General features: G+C 46.8%; 1 protein-coding gene across 3 annotated transcripts in view; it reads left to right on the forward strand.

Moving 5' to 3' along the window:
- pla2g6 (phospholipase A2, group VI (cytosolic, calcium-independent)) overlaps positions 1 to 18,084 on the forward strand; it is a 61,618-nt gene that overhangs the window by 2,400 nt on the left and 41,134 nt on the right. For 2 of the 3 annotated variants that reach the window (XM_078430609.1, XM_078430611.1), the window contains exons 2-4: positions 5,740 to 5,975; positions 11,486 to 11,701; positions 13,250 to 13,433. In XM_078430609.1, the coding sequence (XP_078286735.1) occupies positions 5,773 to 5,975; positions 11,486 to 11,701; positions 13,250 to 13,433 (603 nt within the window). In that variant the 5' untranslated portion in view covers positions 5,740 to 5,772. Of the gene's footprint in view, positions 1 to 1,872; positions 1,967 to 5,739; positions 5,976 to 11,485; positions 11,702 to 13,249; positions 13,434 to 18,084 lie in introns of those variants that run through there. The other variant, XM_078430610.1, reaches the window with a different exon arrangement.

The following is an 18,084-nucleotide window of genomic DNA, read 5'->3' on the forward strand; positions in this document are numbered from 1 at the left end:
ATTGCACCTTGGAGCCTGTACCTTGAGGCTTGTACCTAGTATATTGCATCATGGAGCTTGTACCTAATACATTGCACCCTGGAGCTTGTACCTAATAGATTGCACCTTGGAGCTTACACCTTTTGGACTTGCACCTTTTGGACTTGCACCTTGGGACTTGCACCTTTTGGACTTGCACCATGGGACATGCACCTTTTGGACTTGCACCATGGGACTTGCACCTTGTGACTTGCACCTTGGGACTTGCACCCAGTACATTGTACCTAGGGTCTTGTAACCTAGTACATTGTACCTTGGGGCTTGTACCTAGTACATTGTTGTGCCTTGGGGCTTGTACCTAGTACATTGTTGTGCCTTGGAGCTTATACCTAGTACATTGTTGTACCTTGGAGCTTGTACCTAGTACATTGGGGCTTGGGGCCCCTGGGTATGTGGCTTAGGCTTGTGGTTTGGGACATTTGTTTGGGATGGGACTTCTGTCTTGGTACCCAGGTTTGGGGCTATGGCTGTAGGAAAAAAACTGCAGAAGCTGGTCTAAATCAAAGGTAGACACAAAATGCTGGAGTAACTCAGCGGGTCAGGCAGCATCTCGTCCATTTCTTCTCTCCCGAGATGCTGCCTGACCCACTGAGTTACTCCAGCATTTTGTGTCTACTTTTGGGCTACAGCTTGTGGCTTGCAGCAATAATTGGAAAATCCTTTGAACGATTACGTTGTCCAAAAGCAATCTCTGCAGATGGATTTGCCTCATTCACTGTAAGCCATTGTACTTTTTATTTAATTTCTTAAAATTGTAAAAAAATAAATAAACAAGCAATTTGGAACTGAATTTGGGTAAATTGAATTTAAATACAAAATGGATACATCTCATTTTAGTTTAATTTAGATGTACAGTGCAGAAACAGGCCCTTCGTCCCACCAAGTCTGTGCCGACCAGTGATCCCTGTACAGTAGCCCGATCCTACACACGAGGGACAATTTACAATCTGTACTGAAGTCAATTAACCTACAAACCTGAACATCTTTGGAGTGTGGGAGGAAACTGGAGCACTCTGGGAAAACCCACATGGTCACAGGGAGAACGTACTAACTCCGTTCAGACAGCACACGTACTCAGGATCGAACCTGGGTCTCTGGCGCTGTAAGGTTGCAACTCTCCCACTGTGCCACCCACCTCTTTCAAATCTTTTCAATACCGTGTGTATGTGTTTGCATGGGTTGTTAGTGGTTGAAAGATTCACTATTTGAAAACATTATGTCAAAGATAGAAATGGCATATTGCTGACTATTGATCCCCCAACTATCCTTGTGACAAATCCTGTCCTAGCTTCTCTGAGAACTGTTAACAACGGGTGAATTTCTCAGTATCTTGAGAACGTGATTGATTCAGGGTGGCGCGGTGGAGTTGCTGCCTTACGGCGATTACACGGCAGAGACCCAGGTTTGATCCTGGCTAGGGGTGCTTGTCTGTACGGAGTTTGCACGTTCTCCCCGTGACCTGCGTGGGTTTTCTCTGAGAACTTCGGGGTTTGCTCCCGCACTCCAAAGACGTACAGGTTTGTAGGTTAATTGGTTTGGTATAAGTAAACATTGTCTCTGGTGTGTGTCGGATAGTGCTAGTGTGTGGGGATCGCTGGTCGGTGTGCACTCGCTGGGCCTGTTTCCGCGCTGTATCTCTAAACTAAATTAAACTTCTCTGGATTACACTTGCTGTCTGGATCGCGATATTTTATCCTTGAACATCGTTGTGGAGCGGAGAAACAGACTGATAAGAAAATAACTGCAGATGCTGGTACAAATCGAGGGTATTTATTCACAAAATGCTGGAGTAACTCAGCAGGTCAGGCAGCATCTCAGGAGAGAAGGAATGGGTGACGTTTCGGGTCGAGACGCTTCTTCAGACTGATGCCTGTTCTTCCAAACTAGATGTTGCAACAGCAAATGCTAAATGTTGCAACTTTCCAAGGTACGAATTGACAGCTGTAAGATTGCCTCTAACCTGTAATCGTATGTAATCTTGTGATTATAATAGGATTTAAATTAATTCTATAGCATTGCTGGTATGAGACTTTGCAATAAATTGGATTCCACTAAACCTGTTTGCTGCTCCTAAGCGTTAACTCATTGCCCGGAACTTTGTTTCTAATTCTGGAAGAAGAAATGAATATGTTATGATCAGTACTGTAATACCACATGGTACAAGGTTTTGCCCACCTCTTTAAAGTCAAAACTGCTCCACCAAATGAAAATCTGCTCAAAGATCGTCGGTCAGCCCCTTGAGAAACTCTATGAACCAGCCGACCACAATAACATGCTAAGGTTGGCCAACAACATTGTCTCTGACCCCGACCATGTCCTGAACAGCGAATACGAATTGTTACCATCAAATCGGAGGGACAGGGTACCAAGATTTAATAAGGTTAGACTGAAGCACTCTTTTGTTCTCCAGTCAATCCTGAAACTAAACATTAGAACTTAATCCCAGATCAAATGTACGTTGAAAGCTCTTGAACGTGTCGTCATTTGTGATTGTAATGTCATGGTCAATATACGTATCCTCGTTTCGTGTCTTACATTCTTTGTCTTTGTTGATGTTGCAAGTGGAGCTGCTGAGATGCAAGAAAAATTTTAGACTTGATCTGACGATAAAGTATTATCGTATCGTATGTGTGAGAACAAAAGTTAGATACTGCTGACGTGCGAGATCTGAAATCGGCAACTGAGAGAGCTGGAAGTATTCACCAGGCAGGGATGATGGAGATAAGGTGGCCAACTCTCCCGTATTAGCCGGGACATCCCATATTTTCAGGTCGAGACCCTTCAGTGTGAAGAAGGGTCTCGACCCGAAACATCACCCATTCCTTCTCTCCAGAGATGCTGCCTGACCCCGCTGAGTTACTCCAGCATTTTGTGTCTACCTTTTGATTTAAACCAGAATCTGCAGTTTTCTTTCCTAGACAAGCAGGTGATTGTGGGATGATGCATACTTGCCTCAAGGATATGACAGAAAGGAATTGAAGTCAAGTCTAAATATTGAGTGCACCACTCAAAGTAAACATGAGAAAGTGGGGAGAGAGTCAGAGTGTCATACAGCACGGAAACAGCCCCTTCGACCCAACTTGCCCAAGCCGAACAATGTGCCCCATCTATCCTAGCCTCACCTGCCTGCGTTTGGCCCATATCCCTCTAAACCTTTCCTATCTATATATATGGCCAAATGTTTTTTAAATGTTCTTCAAATATCTGCCTCAACTGCCTCCTCTGGCAGCTCATTCCATATACCCACCACCCCCTGTGTGGAAAAAGTTGCCTTTCGAGTTCCTGTTCAATCTTTCCCCTCTCACCTTAAACCTATCACCTGTTTCTTGATTCCCTTACTCTGGGTAAAAGACTCTACCCAATCTAACCCGCGCTGTACATCTACCCTATCTAATCCACTCTGTGCATCTAGATAAAAAAAGATTAGAAAATAAGTCCGAGTCTGAAGAAGGGTCTCGACCCGAAACGTCACCCATTCCTTCTCTCCAGAGATGCTGCCTGACCCGCTGAGTTACTAATGCCTATATTGGATATTACATGGTCAGTTCAGTTTATTGCTACGTAGTACCGAGGTAAAGTGAGAAGCTTTTGTTGTGTGCTAACCATTCAGAGGAAAGACTGTACATGATTTCAACGAGCCGTCTACAGTGTAGAGATACATGATAAGGGAAAAACGTTTAATGCAAGATAAAGCCAGCAACGTCCGATCAAAGATAGCCCGGCGGGGTCACCATGGGAACATTCTTTTCAGCTGGTGTTGAGAATCCCTGGGACTCTATATCTCACACTATCATTGACTTCTCCAACTTCAGATAGTCCCTGCTTTCCCCCTCTATCCACTCCCCCTTCCCAGTTCGCCCACTAATCTTCGTGCCTCCGACTACATTCTATCTTTGTCCCGCCCCCTCCCCTGACATCAGTCTGAGGAAGGGTCTCGACTCGAAACGTCACCCATTCCTTCACTCCAGAGCTGCTGCCTGACCCGCTAACTTACTCCAGCATTTTGTGGCTACCTCCTCACACTATCAACATAGGATCTGTTTCTTCCTCCTGTTTTTTTAATCTCTTTATCTACTTCATGCATCTGTGTTTATCACCTCAGATGTGTTCTGATGGTGGTATTTTCGTCAGTGAATCACAAGATTGCAGATTTGAGTCCTGCACCAGGAACCTGGCTTCACGAGCGGAAAAGCTATCTCTGCAGTAAGACGTGAAAATTGGCACAGTCAGAGTGGTCCAGAGGCGTTCTCATTGCACTCACCAGTATTTATTCCACAACTACAATACCAAATTATCTGGTTGTTACGAAACAGTTGCACCCAGCTTGTCTGCTGTATTCTGTTTGGTTTAGAGATACACCATCGAAACAGGCCCTTCGGCCCGCCAACCATCGATCACCAGCTCGCACCAGTGCTATGTTATCCCACTTTACACACTGGGGGAAATTTGCAAGAGGCCCATTAGCCTACAAACCCGCACGTCTTTGGGATGTGGGAGGAAACCGGAGCACCCGGTGGAAACCCTTTAGGGTCACACAAAGTGTGCAAACTCCACACGGACAGCACCCTAGGTCAGGATCGTACCCGGGTCTCTGGAGCTGCGAGGCAGCAGCTGCGCCACCGTGCCGCCCCTCATAGTGCCAACCCCTCAGGAATGCTGCAGTGGTAATATGACACATTGGGACATTACCACTGTGAATGATGGTCTTGAAATGAGATTGAACTCTGTGTTGTAACGGTGACAATCATTTTTATCAAAGTAAGTTGATAACCAAAGTTGATGAGCTTTTAACTGCATCTCAAGAGGCAAGAGTATTTCATTGTCATGTGTCCATGATAGAACGATGACACACTTACTTGTAGCAGCACAACAGAAAATGTAAACATGGTAAACTAAACAATACAGCGAGAAAAAAGTCCTGTGTGTGCACGTACGCACACACACACACGTACACACACACGTACACACACACGTACACACGCACACGCACACGTGCACACACACGCACACACACACGTACACACACACACACGTACACACACACGTACACAGACACGTACACATACAGACGTACACACACGTACACGCACACACGTACACGCACACACACACACGTACACACACGTACACACACACACACATACACACACACGTACACACACACTCGTGCACACACACACACACGTACACACACACGTACACACACACACAATAAAAGAGGAAGGTGATTGAAGTTTATTACCTTCCACCACAGTGAGGAACGTGGAATCCGCTGTGGTGGATGTTTATGTTAAATTATACTCTATGTGGCTGTGTGTCTTGTTGCTTTTCACTTAGTATGGCTGTATGGTAACTCAGATTTCACTGTTCCTTAATTGGTTCGTGTGACAATAAATTGATCTTGAAATCTTGCATACATACACACATACACATAAGCAACCCGCTCACACTCACACACACTCTAATAGTGTAAAAAGAAAAGACCATATGGCACTTTGTAGTTCAGAGTTTATTTGGAGATTGTAGTGTTTAGTAGCCTGATGGCGATAGGGAAGAAGCTGTTGCTGAACCTGAACGTCACAGTACGCATGATAATAATAAACTAAACTGGCATATTTTTTCTCTCTCTCTCTCTCTCTCTCTCTCTCTCTCTCTCTCCTCCTGTGTGCCCCCTCCATGCCCTGTCCCAACCCACCCCAGTTCCAGTTCCCACTCCCATAGGTCGCCGCCGAGATGCAGTTCTTTGGCCGCCTGGTGGACACGCTGAGCACCGTGACCAACCTCTTCGCCAAACCTTACCGGGTGCGGGAGGTGCCGCTGTCTGAGTATGCGCCTCACCACAGGGCCATGGACGACGGACAAGTGGTGCTTTACAGAACCGCCCAGTCCTGGGACTGCCTGCTCATCAATCCAGGCGCATCTCACAATGCCTTTAGGTGCGTAGGAAAATAACTGCAGATGCTGGTTCAAATTGAAGGTAGACACAAAATGCTGGAGTAACTCAGTGGGTCAGGCAGCATCTCAGGCGAGAAGGAACGGGCAACATTTCGGGTCGAGACCCTTCTTCAGACTGATGTCAGGGGAGGGGGCTGGACAAAGAAAGGATATAGTTGGAGACAGGAAGACTAGTGGGAGAACTGGGAAGGGGGAGGGGAAAGAGAGGGACAGAGGAACTATCTAAAGTTAGAGAAATCAATGTTCATACCGCTGGGGTGTAAGGTGCCCAAGCGAATTATGAGCTGCTGTTCCTCCAATTTGCGGTGGGCCTCACTATGACACTGTAGGAGGCCCATGACAGAAAGGTCAGACTGGGAGTGGGAGGGGGAGTTGAAGTGCTGAGCCACAGGGAGATCAGGTTGGTTAAGGCGGACTGAGCGAAGGTGTTGAGCGAAACGATCGCCGAGCCTGCGTTTGGTCTCGCCGATGTAGAGAAGTTGACATCTGGAACAGCGTTTTTAGGTGCGACCTTTTGTAGGCCATTCGCAAACGCCCTGAAATGCAGAGCCACACTTTACAAGAATACATTTCTGCCATGACACGAATCTATCTAGAATGGGTCTCGACCCGAAACGTCACCCATTCCTTCTCTCCAGAGATACTGCCTGTCCCGCTGAGTTACTCCAGCATTTTGTGTCTATCTTCCATATCTACAAGCGGTTGTTACCATTGGGCAGAGCTCACCACTTTTTGTAATCTTCTCTGTTCCAGGGCATTCGAGTTGCATTGATGGAACCAGTCACAGGAACATAGAAACGTAGAAAATAGGTGCAGGAATAGGCCATTCGGCCCTTTGAGCCTGCATCGCCATTCAATATGATCATCCAAAATCAGTGCCCAGTTCCTGCTTTTTTCCCCATATCCCTTGATTCCGTTAGCCCTAAGAGTTATATCTAACTCTCTTGAAAACATCCATTGAATTGGCCTCCACTGCCTTCTGTGGCAGAGAATTCCACAGATTCACAACTCTCTTGGTGAAAACGTTTTTCCTCATCTCAGTCCTAAATGGCCGACCCCTTATTCTTCAACCGTGACCCCTGGTTCTGAATTCCCCCCAACATCGGAAACTTTTTCCTGCATTGCCTGTCCAATCCCTTAAGAATTTTATATAAGAAAATAACTGCAGATGCTGGTACAAATTGATTTAATCGCAAAATGCTGGAGTAACTCAGCAGGTCAGGCAGCATCTCAGAAGAGAAGGAATGGGTGACGTTTCGGGTCGAGACCCTTCTTCAGTCTGAAGAAGGGTCTCGACCCGAAACGTCACCCATTCCTTCTCTCCTGAGATGCTGCCTGACCTGCTGAGTTACTCCAGCATTTTGTGAATAAACCCTTAAGAATTTTATATGTTTCTGTAAGATCCACAGTCAATATGCTCTCTACTGTAGACCCATAGAAGTTCAAGAGAGTACTTGTTGCTGGACCGAGTCTCCTAAGGCTTCTAAGGAAGTAGAGGCGATGATGGTCTTTCTTTAAGATTGCATCAATGTGCAAAATTAGGCTTTGGAGTTAATTAAACGATCCCGCTATTCAAAAGTGCACAATTCAAACACATGTAAAACGTGAGGTAAAGAAAGGTCTCGACCCAAAACGTCACCCATTCCTTCTCTCCGGAGATGCTGCCTGTCCCACTGAGTCACTCCAGCATTTTGTGTCTACCTTCTATTTTAACCAGCATCTGCTGTTTTTTTTTCCCTACAGCAGTGTGCATTAGTTTAGTTTATTGTCACGTGTACCGAGGTACAGTGAAAAGCTTTTGTTGCGTACTAACCAGTCGGCAGAAAGATAATACATGATTACTACCGATCCATTTACAGTGTACAGATACATGATAAGGGAATAGCGTGTAGTGCATTAGTAACTAGTTCAAGCATCTTCCTCAGTGAGCTGCCTTTACAGGAGAGCCAGCTCGACATTCTCCTGGTCTGGTTTATTGACACCTTGCGTGCACCAGGGTCAAGTTGCAAGGCTCCAGGCTCGAGTTGGGTCTCCAGGAATTTAGGGTGAATTTAACTGAATTGGCCGAGGTTTTCAGGGAACTGAATGGAAGTTGTACAGGGCCCTAGTGAGACCGCACCTGGAGTACTGTGTGCAGTTTTGGTCTCCAAATTTTGAGGAAGGATATTCTTGCTATTGAGGGCGTGCAGCGTAGGTTCACCAGGTTAATTCCCGGAATGGCGGGACTGTCATATGTTGAAAGACTGGAGCGACTAGGCTTGTATACACTGGAATTTAGAAGGTTGAGAGGGGATCTTATCGAAACGTATAAGATTATTAAGGGGTTGGACACGTTAGAGGCAGGAAACATGTTCCCAATGTTGGGGGAGTCCAGAACAGGGGGCCACAGTTTAAGAATAAGGGGTAGGCCATTTGGAACTGAGATGAGGAAAAACCTTTTCAGTCAGAGACTTGTGAATCTGTGGAATTCTCTGCCTCAGAAGGCAGCGGGGGCCAATTCTCTGAATGCATTCAAGAGAGAGCTAGATAGAGCTCTTAAGGATAGCGGAGTCAGGGGGTATGGGGAGAAGGCAGGAACGGGGTACTGATTGAGAATGATCAGCCATGATCACATTGAATGGCGGTGCTGGCTCGAAGGGCCGAATGGCCTCCTCCTGCACCTATTGTCTATTGAACGTTAGAGGAAGGCAAAATCCAGTGGTTGGGAAATCTGGAGTTTGTGTCAGAGGCTGGAAATTGGAACCGGGGCTTTGCGGAGTGGTTTAGGAAACATTTCTTTGTCCACACAGACGGTGGTAGGAATTTACAATACTCTCTGCAATTGTCAACTCACGCTACATCGGTGGTTTGTGTTTCGTCACGCTGGAGTGGGCTGCACATCAGTGCCTGCTTGTGGAACTGCTGCTTCACAGTTCCAGTAACCCCGACCTCCAGTGCCGTCTTTGTGTGGAGTTTTGCATTTTTCTCCCGTTTTCTCATCTCCGTTCCAAATGGCCCACCCCTTATATTCTTAAACTGTGGCCCCTGGTTCTGAACTCCCCCTACATTGGGAACATGTCTCCTGCCTCTAACGTGTCCAATCCCTTAATAATCTTATGTTACAATAGGAAAGCAGGAACGGGGTACTGATTAGAAACATAGAAACATAGAAAATAGGTGCAGGAGTAGGCCATTCGGCCCTTCGAGCCTGCACCGCCATTCAATATGATCATGGCTGATCATCCAACTCAGTATCCCGTACCTGCCTTCTCTCCATACCCCCTGATCCTTTTAGCCACAAGGGCCACATCTAACTCCCTCTTAAATATAGCCAATGAACTGGCCTCAACTACCTTCTGTGGCAGAGAATTCCACAGATTCACCACTCTTTTGGTGGACGATTGTGGACGATCAACCATGTTGAATGGTGGTGCTGTGCCAAATGGTCTACTCCTGAACCTATTTTTTTTCTATCTTTCCGTTTGTATAGAGCATTTAACATAGCAAAATCATCCAAGAGTTCTTTGCAGTGCTATCCAGAGAAAAAACTAGGCTCGGCCATGTAAGGAACTGTTGAGGTGGGTGAACAAAACCTTTGTTGTTCATAAAAAGTCAAGGGAGGTGGAGAGGTTTAGGAAGGGAGCTAAGATCACTGGTAGCTAATGGTATGTTTGCCAAAAATGGAGCCATTATATTTAGGAAGTAAGAGGGGCTGATGGAACAGGATTATTTGGGTGGATTACTGGGGGAGAGGAGATTACAGCGTTGGCAAGAGGTGAAGTCAACGGCGGAGTTTGGAAACTAGGTTGGGACTTTGTTGAAGGCGTGGGTGTTGTTTCTGCAGGGCACCACTGCTGGCAAACACAAGGGTGGCCAGGAATGCTCGCAGAACCTTCTCCCCCGTTAATAACCCCAGTCGATGCGTGTAAAGCAACTTCGGTTGTGGTATGATACAAAGCCCAGAGGCAGTCGGCTTGGCAGCCACAATGTTGCTTTGGCTGCAGTCTTCTCCTTTCCTTGGGTGAATGTGTTCTGCGGTACAAACAGGACCATTTTAACGGCAGGAGGTGGAAGTGTCACCGCATAAAGTTGTTTTCAAACGTGTTTATTGCTACCAGAATGTTATAAATGAGCATTCAGAACATATTTCCCGTTTAGAAAATGGTGATTGAGGTGATTGAAGTACCTTCAAAATCGCCGCCAGTCGAAGCTGGAAGGAAAGATTGAAGCATAAATGGTATTAGAAATTCTTTATGTTCATATGTTTTCAGAGCAGAATTAGGCCATTTGGCCCAGCATGTCTACTTTGCCATTTAATGGTAGCTGATCCATCTTTCCCTCTCAACCCCATTCTCCTGCCATCTCCCTATAACCCTTGACATCCATACTAATCAAGAATCCTTCAGTCTCCACCTTAAAAAATATCCATTGACTTGGCCTCCACTGTCTTCAGTGGCAATTAATTCCACAGTTTCACCACCCCCTCACTGAAAAATATCCTCCTCGTCTCCTTTCTAAAGGTAGGTCCTTTTATTCTGAGGCTATGACCTCTGGTCCTAGACTCGCTGACTAGTGGAAATATCCTCTCCACATTCACTTTATCCAGGCCTTTCACTATTCGGTTAGTTTCAATGAGGTGTGTGTCCCTTCTGCTTAGTGTCTTGTGCTTTAGGTTTTCATTCTCTAGTGACCAGTTATTGTGTTCATTCAAAACCGAGATTGATTGATCTCTGACCATGAAGGCAATCAAGGGCATGGGGCAGTACTTGAGTTTGAACTGATTGTCTCCGTCTATGGTATGTGTAAGAAGGAACTGCACATGGACACAAAAATCGAAGGTTTAAATCGAAGATGGACACGAAAAGCTGGAGTAACTCAGCGGGAAAGGCTTGTATGCACTGGAATTTAGAAGGATGAGAGGAGATCTTATCGAAACGTATAAGATTATTAAGGGGTTGGACACGTTAGAGGCAGGAAACATGTTCCCAATGTTGGGGGAGTCCAGAACCAGGGGCCACAGTTTAAGAATAAGGGGTAGGCCATTTAGAACTGAGATGAGGAAAAACCTTTTCAGTCAGAGAGTTGTGAATCTGGAATTCTCTGCCTCAGAAGGCAGTGGAGGCCAATTCTCTGAATGCATTCAAGACAGAGTTAGATAGAGCTCTTAAGGATAGCGGAGTCAGGGGGTATGGGGAGAAGGCAGGAACTGGGTACTGATTGAGAATGATCAGCCATGATCACATTGAATGGCGGTGCTGGCTCGAAGGGCCGAATGGCCTCCTCCTGCACCTATTGTCTATTGTCTATCTCTGGAGAGAAGGAATGGGTGACGTTTCGGGTTGAGACCCTTCTTCAGACTCCACTCCACCCACTGAATGGTGGAGTAGACTTGATGGCCTAATTCTCCTTTCACTTATGACCTTAAGTGAATTAGACAGCGTCCTAAGTTACGGGAAGGGCCGTTCCGATTCCTTTTCTCTTTTGTTCTCCTGTTGTTCCCTTGCGCCTGCAGGTTGTTCCAGCTGAGCTCTGAAATTGAGGCAAGAACCGTCTTCTTGCAGTTTGCAGAGAAGATGAGGCCATTCTACGAGGTGGCGCCGCAGTCGCTGAAACTCGACACGGTACAGCAGCTGACGGACTGCTTGCGAAGCCACCCGACCTGGCCCCTGGCCCACGTGGCTGTGGAGATGGGAATGAAGGACAGCTTCCGCCACAATCACATCATGCGGTAAGGGGTTTGTGTTGGGCGGAGTTGGCTGGAGAGAAGGAATGGGTGACCTTTTGCGTCGAGACCCTTCTTCATACTGATTTGTGCTAATGGATTTGTGTTGGGAGTGTAGGAGCCCAGTGGTATGAATATTGATTTGCCGTGAAGATAGACACAAAAAGCTGGAGAGAAGGAATGGTGATATTTCGGGTCGGGACTCTTCTTCAGACTGATGTCAGGTGGGCGGGGACAAAGGAAGGATATAGGTGGAGACAGGAAGACAGTGGGAGATCTGGGAAAGGGGAGGGGAAGAGAGGGACAGAGGAATTATCTAAAGATGGAGAAGTCAGAGTTCATACCACTGGGCTGCAAGCTGCCCAAGCGAAATATGAGGTGATGTTCCATCAATTTGCGGCGGGCCTCACTATGGCACTGAAGGAGGCCCATGACAGAAAGGTCAGACTGGGAGTGGGAGGGGGAGTTGAAATGCTGAGCCACCGGGAGATCAGGTTGGTTAAGGCGGACTGAGCGAAGGTGAAGAGCGAAGCTGGAGAGAAGGAATGGTGACATTTCGGGTCGAGACCCTTCTTCAGACTGATTTGTGCTAATGGATTTGTATTGGGGCAGTGTAGGAGTGTAGGAGCCTAGTGCTGTGAATATTGATTTCTCTAACTTCAAGTAACCCCGGCATTCCCACTCTCTCCATCCCTCCCCCACCCAAGGCGCACCAGCTTCTCGTTCTCACCCAACAAACAGCTAACAATGTAACTTTTTTGCGTATTTTTCATTCATTGTTCTTTATCTCTCTACATCATCATCTATATCATTTCCCCTTCCTCTGAAGAAGGGTCTCGACCCGAAACGTCACCCATTCCTTCTCTCCAGAGATGCTGCCTGACCCGCTGAGTAACTCCAGAATAATTTTGGTGTAAATTATGTTTCTGTATCAGTTTATTGTGTGCAGTTTTGGTCTCCTAACCTGAGGAAAGACGTTCTTGCCTTAGAGGGAGTACAGAGAAGGTTCACCAGATTGATCCCTGGGATGGCGGGACTTACATATGAGGAAAGACTAGATAGACTGGGCTTGTACTCGCTGGAATTTGGAAGACTGAGGGGGGATCTTATAGAAACATATAAAATTCTTAAGGGGTTGGAGAGGCTAGATGCGGGAAGATTGTTCCCGATGTTGGGGGAATCCAGAACCAGGGGTCACAGCTTAAGGATAAGGGGGAAGTCTTTTAGGACCGAGATGAGAAAACATTTCTTCACACAGAGAGTGGTGAGTCTGTGGAATTCTCTGCCACAGAAGGTAGTTGAGGCCAGTTCATTGGCTATATTTAAGAGGGAGTTAGATGTGGCCCTTTTTGCTAAAGGGATCAGGAGGTATGGAGAGAAGGCAGGTACAGGCTACTGAGCTGAATGATCAGCCATGATCATATTGAATGGCGGTGCAGGCTCGAAGGGCCGAATGGCCTACTCCTGCACCTATTTTCTATGTTTCTATGTTTCTATGAGTGTGCGCAGACCGTGTTCACAGTGGGAATAACGTGCGATTAATTCTGCGTGCAGCTGCATCAACGAGGCGGAGAGCGAAGAGGGCGCCACGCCGCTCCTCCTGGCCTGCAAGAAGGGGGACATCGACTGCGTCCGTGAGCTGGTGGAAGGATGCGGAGTCCGCTTGGACATAGCGGACAGGAACAGTGAGACGGTCTACCACTACGCTGCCAAGCAGTCGAATTGTCAGATCATTGAGGTAGGCAACAAATTCACAAACCGTTCGTGGGACCTGCAAAGACGATAGACAATGAATGAAGGAATGAATGAATGAATGAATAAGTTTATTGGCCAAGTATGTGCACATACAAGGAATGTGCCTTGGTGCTCCGCTCACAAATGACAACGCAAACATACAGTTAACCGGCGGCACGGTGGCGCAGCGGTAGAGTTGCTGCCTTACAGTGAATGCAGCGCCGGAGACCCGGGTTCGATCCTGACTGCGGGCGCCGTCTGTACGGAGTTTGTACGTTTTCCCCGTGACCTGCGTGGGTTTTCTCTGAGATCTTCAGTTTCCTCCCACACTCCAAAGACGTGCAGGTTTGTAGGTTAATTGGCTGGGCAAATGTAAAAACTGTCCCTAGTGGGTGTAGGATAGTGTTAATGTGCGGGGATCGCTGGGCGGCGCGGACCCGGTGGGCCGAAGGGCCTGTTTCTGCGCTGTATCTCTAAATCTAAAAAATCTAAAAAAATCTAAAAAATTAAGAATAAAGCAGAAACACATCAAAACAATAAGGAAACACCATTAGGGTCTAAACATGTGGGTGAAAATAAACCAGAGCAAAAAAGAGAGACTACAGACTTTGGATATTGAGTAGAACTATCACTCTTGGGGAAAAAGCTGTTTTTATGTCCGGCTGTGGCTGCTTTGACAGTCCGGAGTCGCCTTCCGGAGGGAAGTGCTTCAAAGAGTTTGTGGCCAGGGTGAGAGGGGTCAGAGATGATCTTGCCCGCTCGCTTCCTGGCCCTTGCAGTGTACAGTTTGTCAATGGAGGGAAGGTTGCAGCCAACAACCTTTTCAGCTGTGCGAACGATCCGTTGCAGCCTCTGGATGTGGTGCAGGGGTAGGGCCATTCGGCGCTTCGAGCCAGCACCGCCATTCAATGTGATCATGGCTGATCATCCACAATCAGTACCCCGTTCCTGCCTTCTCCCCAGACCCCCTGACTCCGCTATCCTTAAGAGCTCTACCTAGCTCTCTCTTGAAAGCATCCAGAGAATTGGCCTCCACTGCCTTCTGAGGCAGAGAATTCCACAGATTCACAACTCTCTGAGTGAAAAAGTTTTTCCTCATCTCCGTTCTAAACGGCCTACACCTTATTCCTTAAACTGTGGCCCCTGGTTCTGGAGGTGTCAAAAGTTACGGGGAGAAGGCCGGAGAATGACGAAGGGTCTTGACCCGAAACGGCACCCATTCCTTCTCTCTCGAATTGCTGCACGTCCTGCTGAGTTACTCCAGCATTTTGTGTCTAGGCAGGAGAATGAGGTTGAGAAGCAATAAATAACTCGGCCACGATCGACTGGCGGGGCAGACTCGATGGGCCAGATGGACTAATTCTGCTCCTCTGTCTTATTGTCATGAAACGTTAGCTCTTTTTGTTTTTCTCTCTGCAGATGCTGTCAGACCAGCATTTTCAGCATTTTCAGTCTTTCCAGCATTTTGTTTCTTTTTTAATCCATACTTCTTGCAGTGTTTTTTTTTGTGGTTATTATCATCATCGGAAGAAACACGGAACAAACGTGTCTCGTGACTCAAATGATAAATTAGGACACTTGGAGCCAATTCCTGAAAGCCTTTTTGGTCGAACACAAAGGTGGAGGTGTCTTGTTTTCCTTGAGACCTTGATAAGGAGATAGGAAGGAATGAAATGTTGAACGACCCAAAAATGCTGGAGTAACTCAGTGGGACAGGCAGCATCTCTGTGGAGAAGGAATGGATGACGTTTTGTGTCTCGTAATTATTTGGTTTCGGAAGGAACTGCAGATGCTGGTTTACACCCAAGATCGACCCAAAATGCTGGAGTAACTCAGCGGGTCAGGCAGCATCTCTGGATAGAAGAAATGAGTGACGTTTCGGGTCAAGATCCTTTTTCAGACCCGAAACGTCGCCCATTCCTTCTCTCCAGAGATGCTGCCTGTCCCGCTGTGTTACTCCAGCGTTTTGTGTCTGTCTATCTGCGGTTTAAACCAGCACCTGCAGTTCTTTCCTACACAATGAAATGCCTGGACTTTGCTGAGATCGCAGGCTGTAAAGGTTTGGCCAAACTTCTCGCATCATGAGGCAAATATTTGCAACGTATTGGATGGGACATGTGTTTAGTCTGCTGTAAAATTGACGTTATTATTTGAGCATCCCCGGCCAATATTTTGTACGGCAGAACTTGGAGTGGGATTTCATGTCTAGCGATCTGTGCATTCCTGCCTAATCTGAAAACAAGACGTTTTTGTCTGGGGTAATTTCTGCAATGATGGTTGTGTAATTAAGAAACTTGTCTCTGCATTTGATGAAAGAAGCAATCAATATCTTTGTGGAGCTGATACTGGCTACAGGGAGAGGTTGAGCAGGCTGGGTCTCCTTGGAGTGCAGGAGGAAGAGGGGTGATCTAGTCGTAGGTGTATAAAATCATGAGAGGAATAGATCGGGTAGATGCACAGGGTCTCTTGTCCAGAGTAGGGGAATCGAGGACCAGAGGACATAGGTTTAAGGTGAAGGGGAAAAGATTTAATAGGAATCTGAGGGGTAACTTTTTCACACAGAGAGTAGTGGGTGTATGCAACGAGCTGCCAGAGGAGGCAGTTGAGGCAGGGACTATCCTGAAGTTTAAGTAACAGTTAGACGGGTACATGGATTGGACAGGTTTGGCGGGATGTGAACCAATTGCGGGCAGGTGGGACTCGTGTAGAAGGGACATGTTGGCCGGTGTGGGCATGTTAGGCCGAAGAGCCTGTTTCCACGCTATGACTCTAGTAATTAGGGTTGCCAACTGTCCCGTATTAGCCGGGACATCCCGTATTTTGGGCTAAATTAGTTTGTCCCGCTCGGGACCGACCTTGTCCCGTATTAGTAGGGTTGCCAACTTCCTCACTCCCAAATAAGGGACAAACGGTGATGTCACCGCCCCGCGCCCCACGTGACCTCACCCAGCCAGCGGCCACGTGCTCCCGCTCCACCAATGGCGGCCGCTGTATCTCTAAATGTAAATCTTTGGCCTTTTCATAAGATCATAAAGATACAACAACAGAATTAGGCCATTCGGCACAACTCCACCGTTCAATCGTGGCTGATCTATATTTCCCTCTCAACCCCATTCTCCTGCCTTCTCCCCATTAACCCTTGACACCCGCACTTATCAAGGATTTTCTTAGATCATCACTTTTATTTTATAAAAGTTAGCTGGTAAATAAATGAGCCTGTTTAGGGTGGCACGGTGGTGCAGCGGTAGAGTTGCTGCCTTGCAGCGCCAGAGACCCAGATTCAATCCTGACTGCTGCGCTGTCTGTACGGAGTTTGTACGTTCTCCCCCATGACCCGCGTGGGTTTTCTCTGGGATTTTCGGTTTCCTCCCACTCTCCCAAAGACTTACAGGTTGTAGGTTAATTGTCTTGGTATAAATGTAAATTGTCCCAAGTGTGTGTAGGATAGTGTTAGTGCGCGGGGATTACTATTTGGCGCAGGCTGAAGGGCCTGTTTGCACCCTGCTTCTCCAAACTAAACTAAACTCTTGCACTGTTCTGATTTTTAAAAAACCAAATAGTAGCAGCTGGATGAGAAGAGAAGTAAACATGAAGTTCTGATCTTGAAGCCTTTATAGAATTTGAGTACATACTGTTATAGTTTTGGCACGTCATGAATGTGGTGAATGTGTAATCACGCCTAATTCATCCCTGTACCATCACGCGGTCGGTCAGGGTCTCATACCTCGAGAATAGCCACCGGCTACACAATTGATTTATAAAAATATCATCTCATTAGAGCATGGAACAGCACAACACAGGAGCAGGTCCTTCTGCCCAAAGATGATAGAGCAGAGCAAGATAGACCACTCGACCCTAAAAACCGTAGCACGTCACGGCGCCATTTTAGTAGGCAGAAACTCGCAGAAACATTTTAAAAGAAAAATAACAAAAATCTGTGACTTGATAGATGAGATATATTCTGCATTTTTATGGTATCATCACACATACTGTTCCCCCAAAACACTGATTACTGACGGCGGGTTTTGCTTACTAAAATGGCGGCCGTTACGCTCCTTTGCGTACTACACTTCAGTATACGAGATTTCGACGGAGTGGTTCGTCTTGCTCCTCTAGTATCTTTGCTTCTGCCCACATTGTCCAAGTAAAATAATCTCCTCTGCCTGCACATAATACTTTCCCCTCCGTTCCCTGCACGTCCATGTCCCCGTCTGAAAGCCTCTTAAACACCACGATGGTATCTGCCTCCACCACCACCCCTGGCAGTGCGTTCCATTTGTGATGTTCCGATCAACTGAAACCACCTCACCCATCATCGACGACAAGCTGGCAGTGTAAATGTGCTCCGATGCATTGAAAAAGGATGTCTGAAATTAACTATTTTGACTTGAAATAATTATGGAGATGTTAACTAGGCCCATGTGTTTCCTCTCAACCACCAGCCTTTTATTTGGTGCACAATGATCCGTAGATTTTGCCAAGTCTCCCACTAGCCCGTTATTGTTAGGTTATGGGGTGCGAATTCCAGTCTTCTGATGCCCATTGGAAACGGACTTGAGGCCTTTTCTGTGGCCTCGTTAGTTAAGACCATTTAGCTTTGCACGCTGTTGTGTGTATTTGGTCTCGACGCCAGGCCGGGAGTCGAGTGGTTCAGC

This window comes from Rhinoraja longicauda, chromosome 40 (assembly GCF_053455715.1).
Source record: "Rhinoraja longicauda isolate Sanriku21f chromosome 40, sRhiLon1.1, whole genome shotgun sequence".
Taxonomy (NCBI): Eukaryota; Metazoa; Chordata; class Chondrichthyes; order Rajiformes; family Arhynchobatidae; genus Rhinoraja; species Rhinoraja longicauda.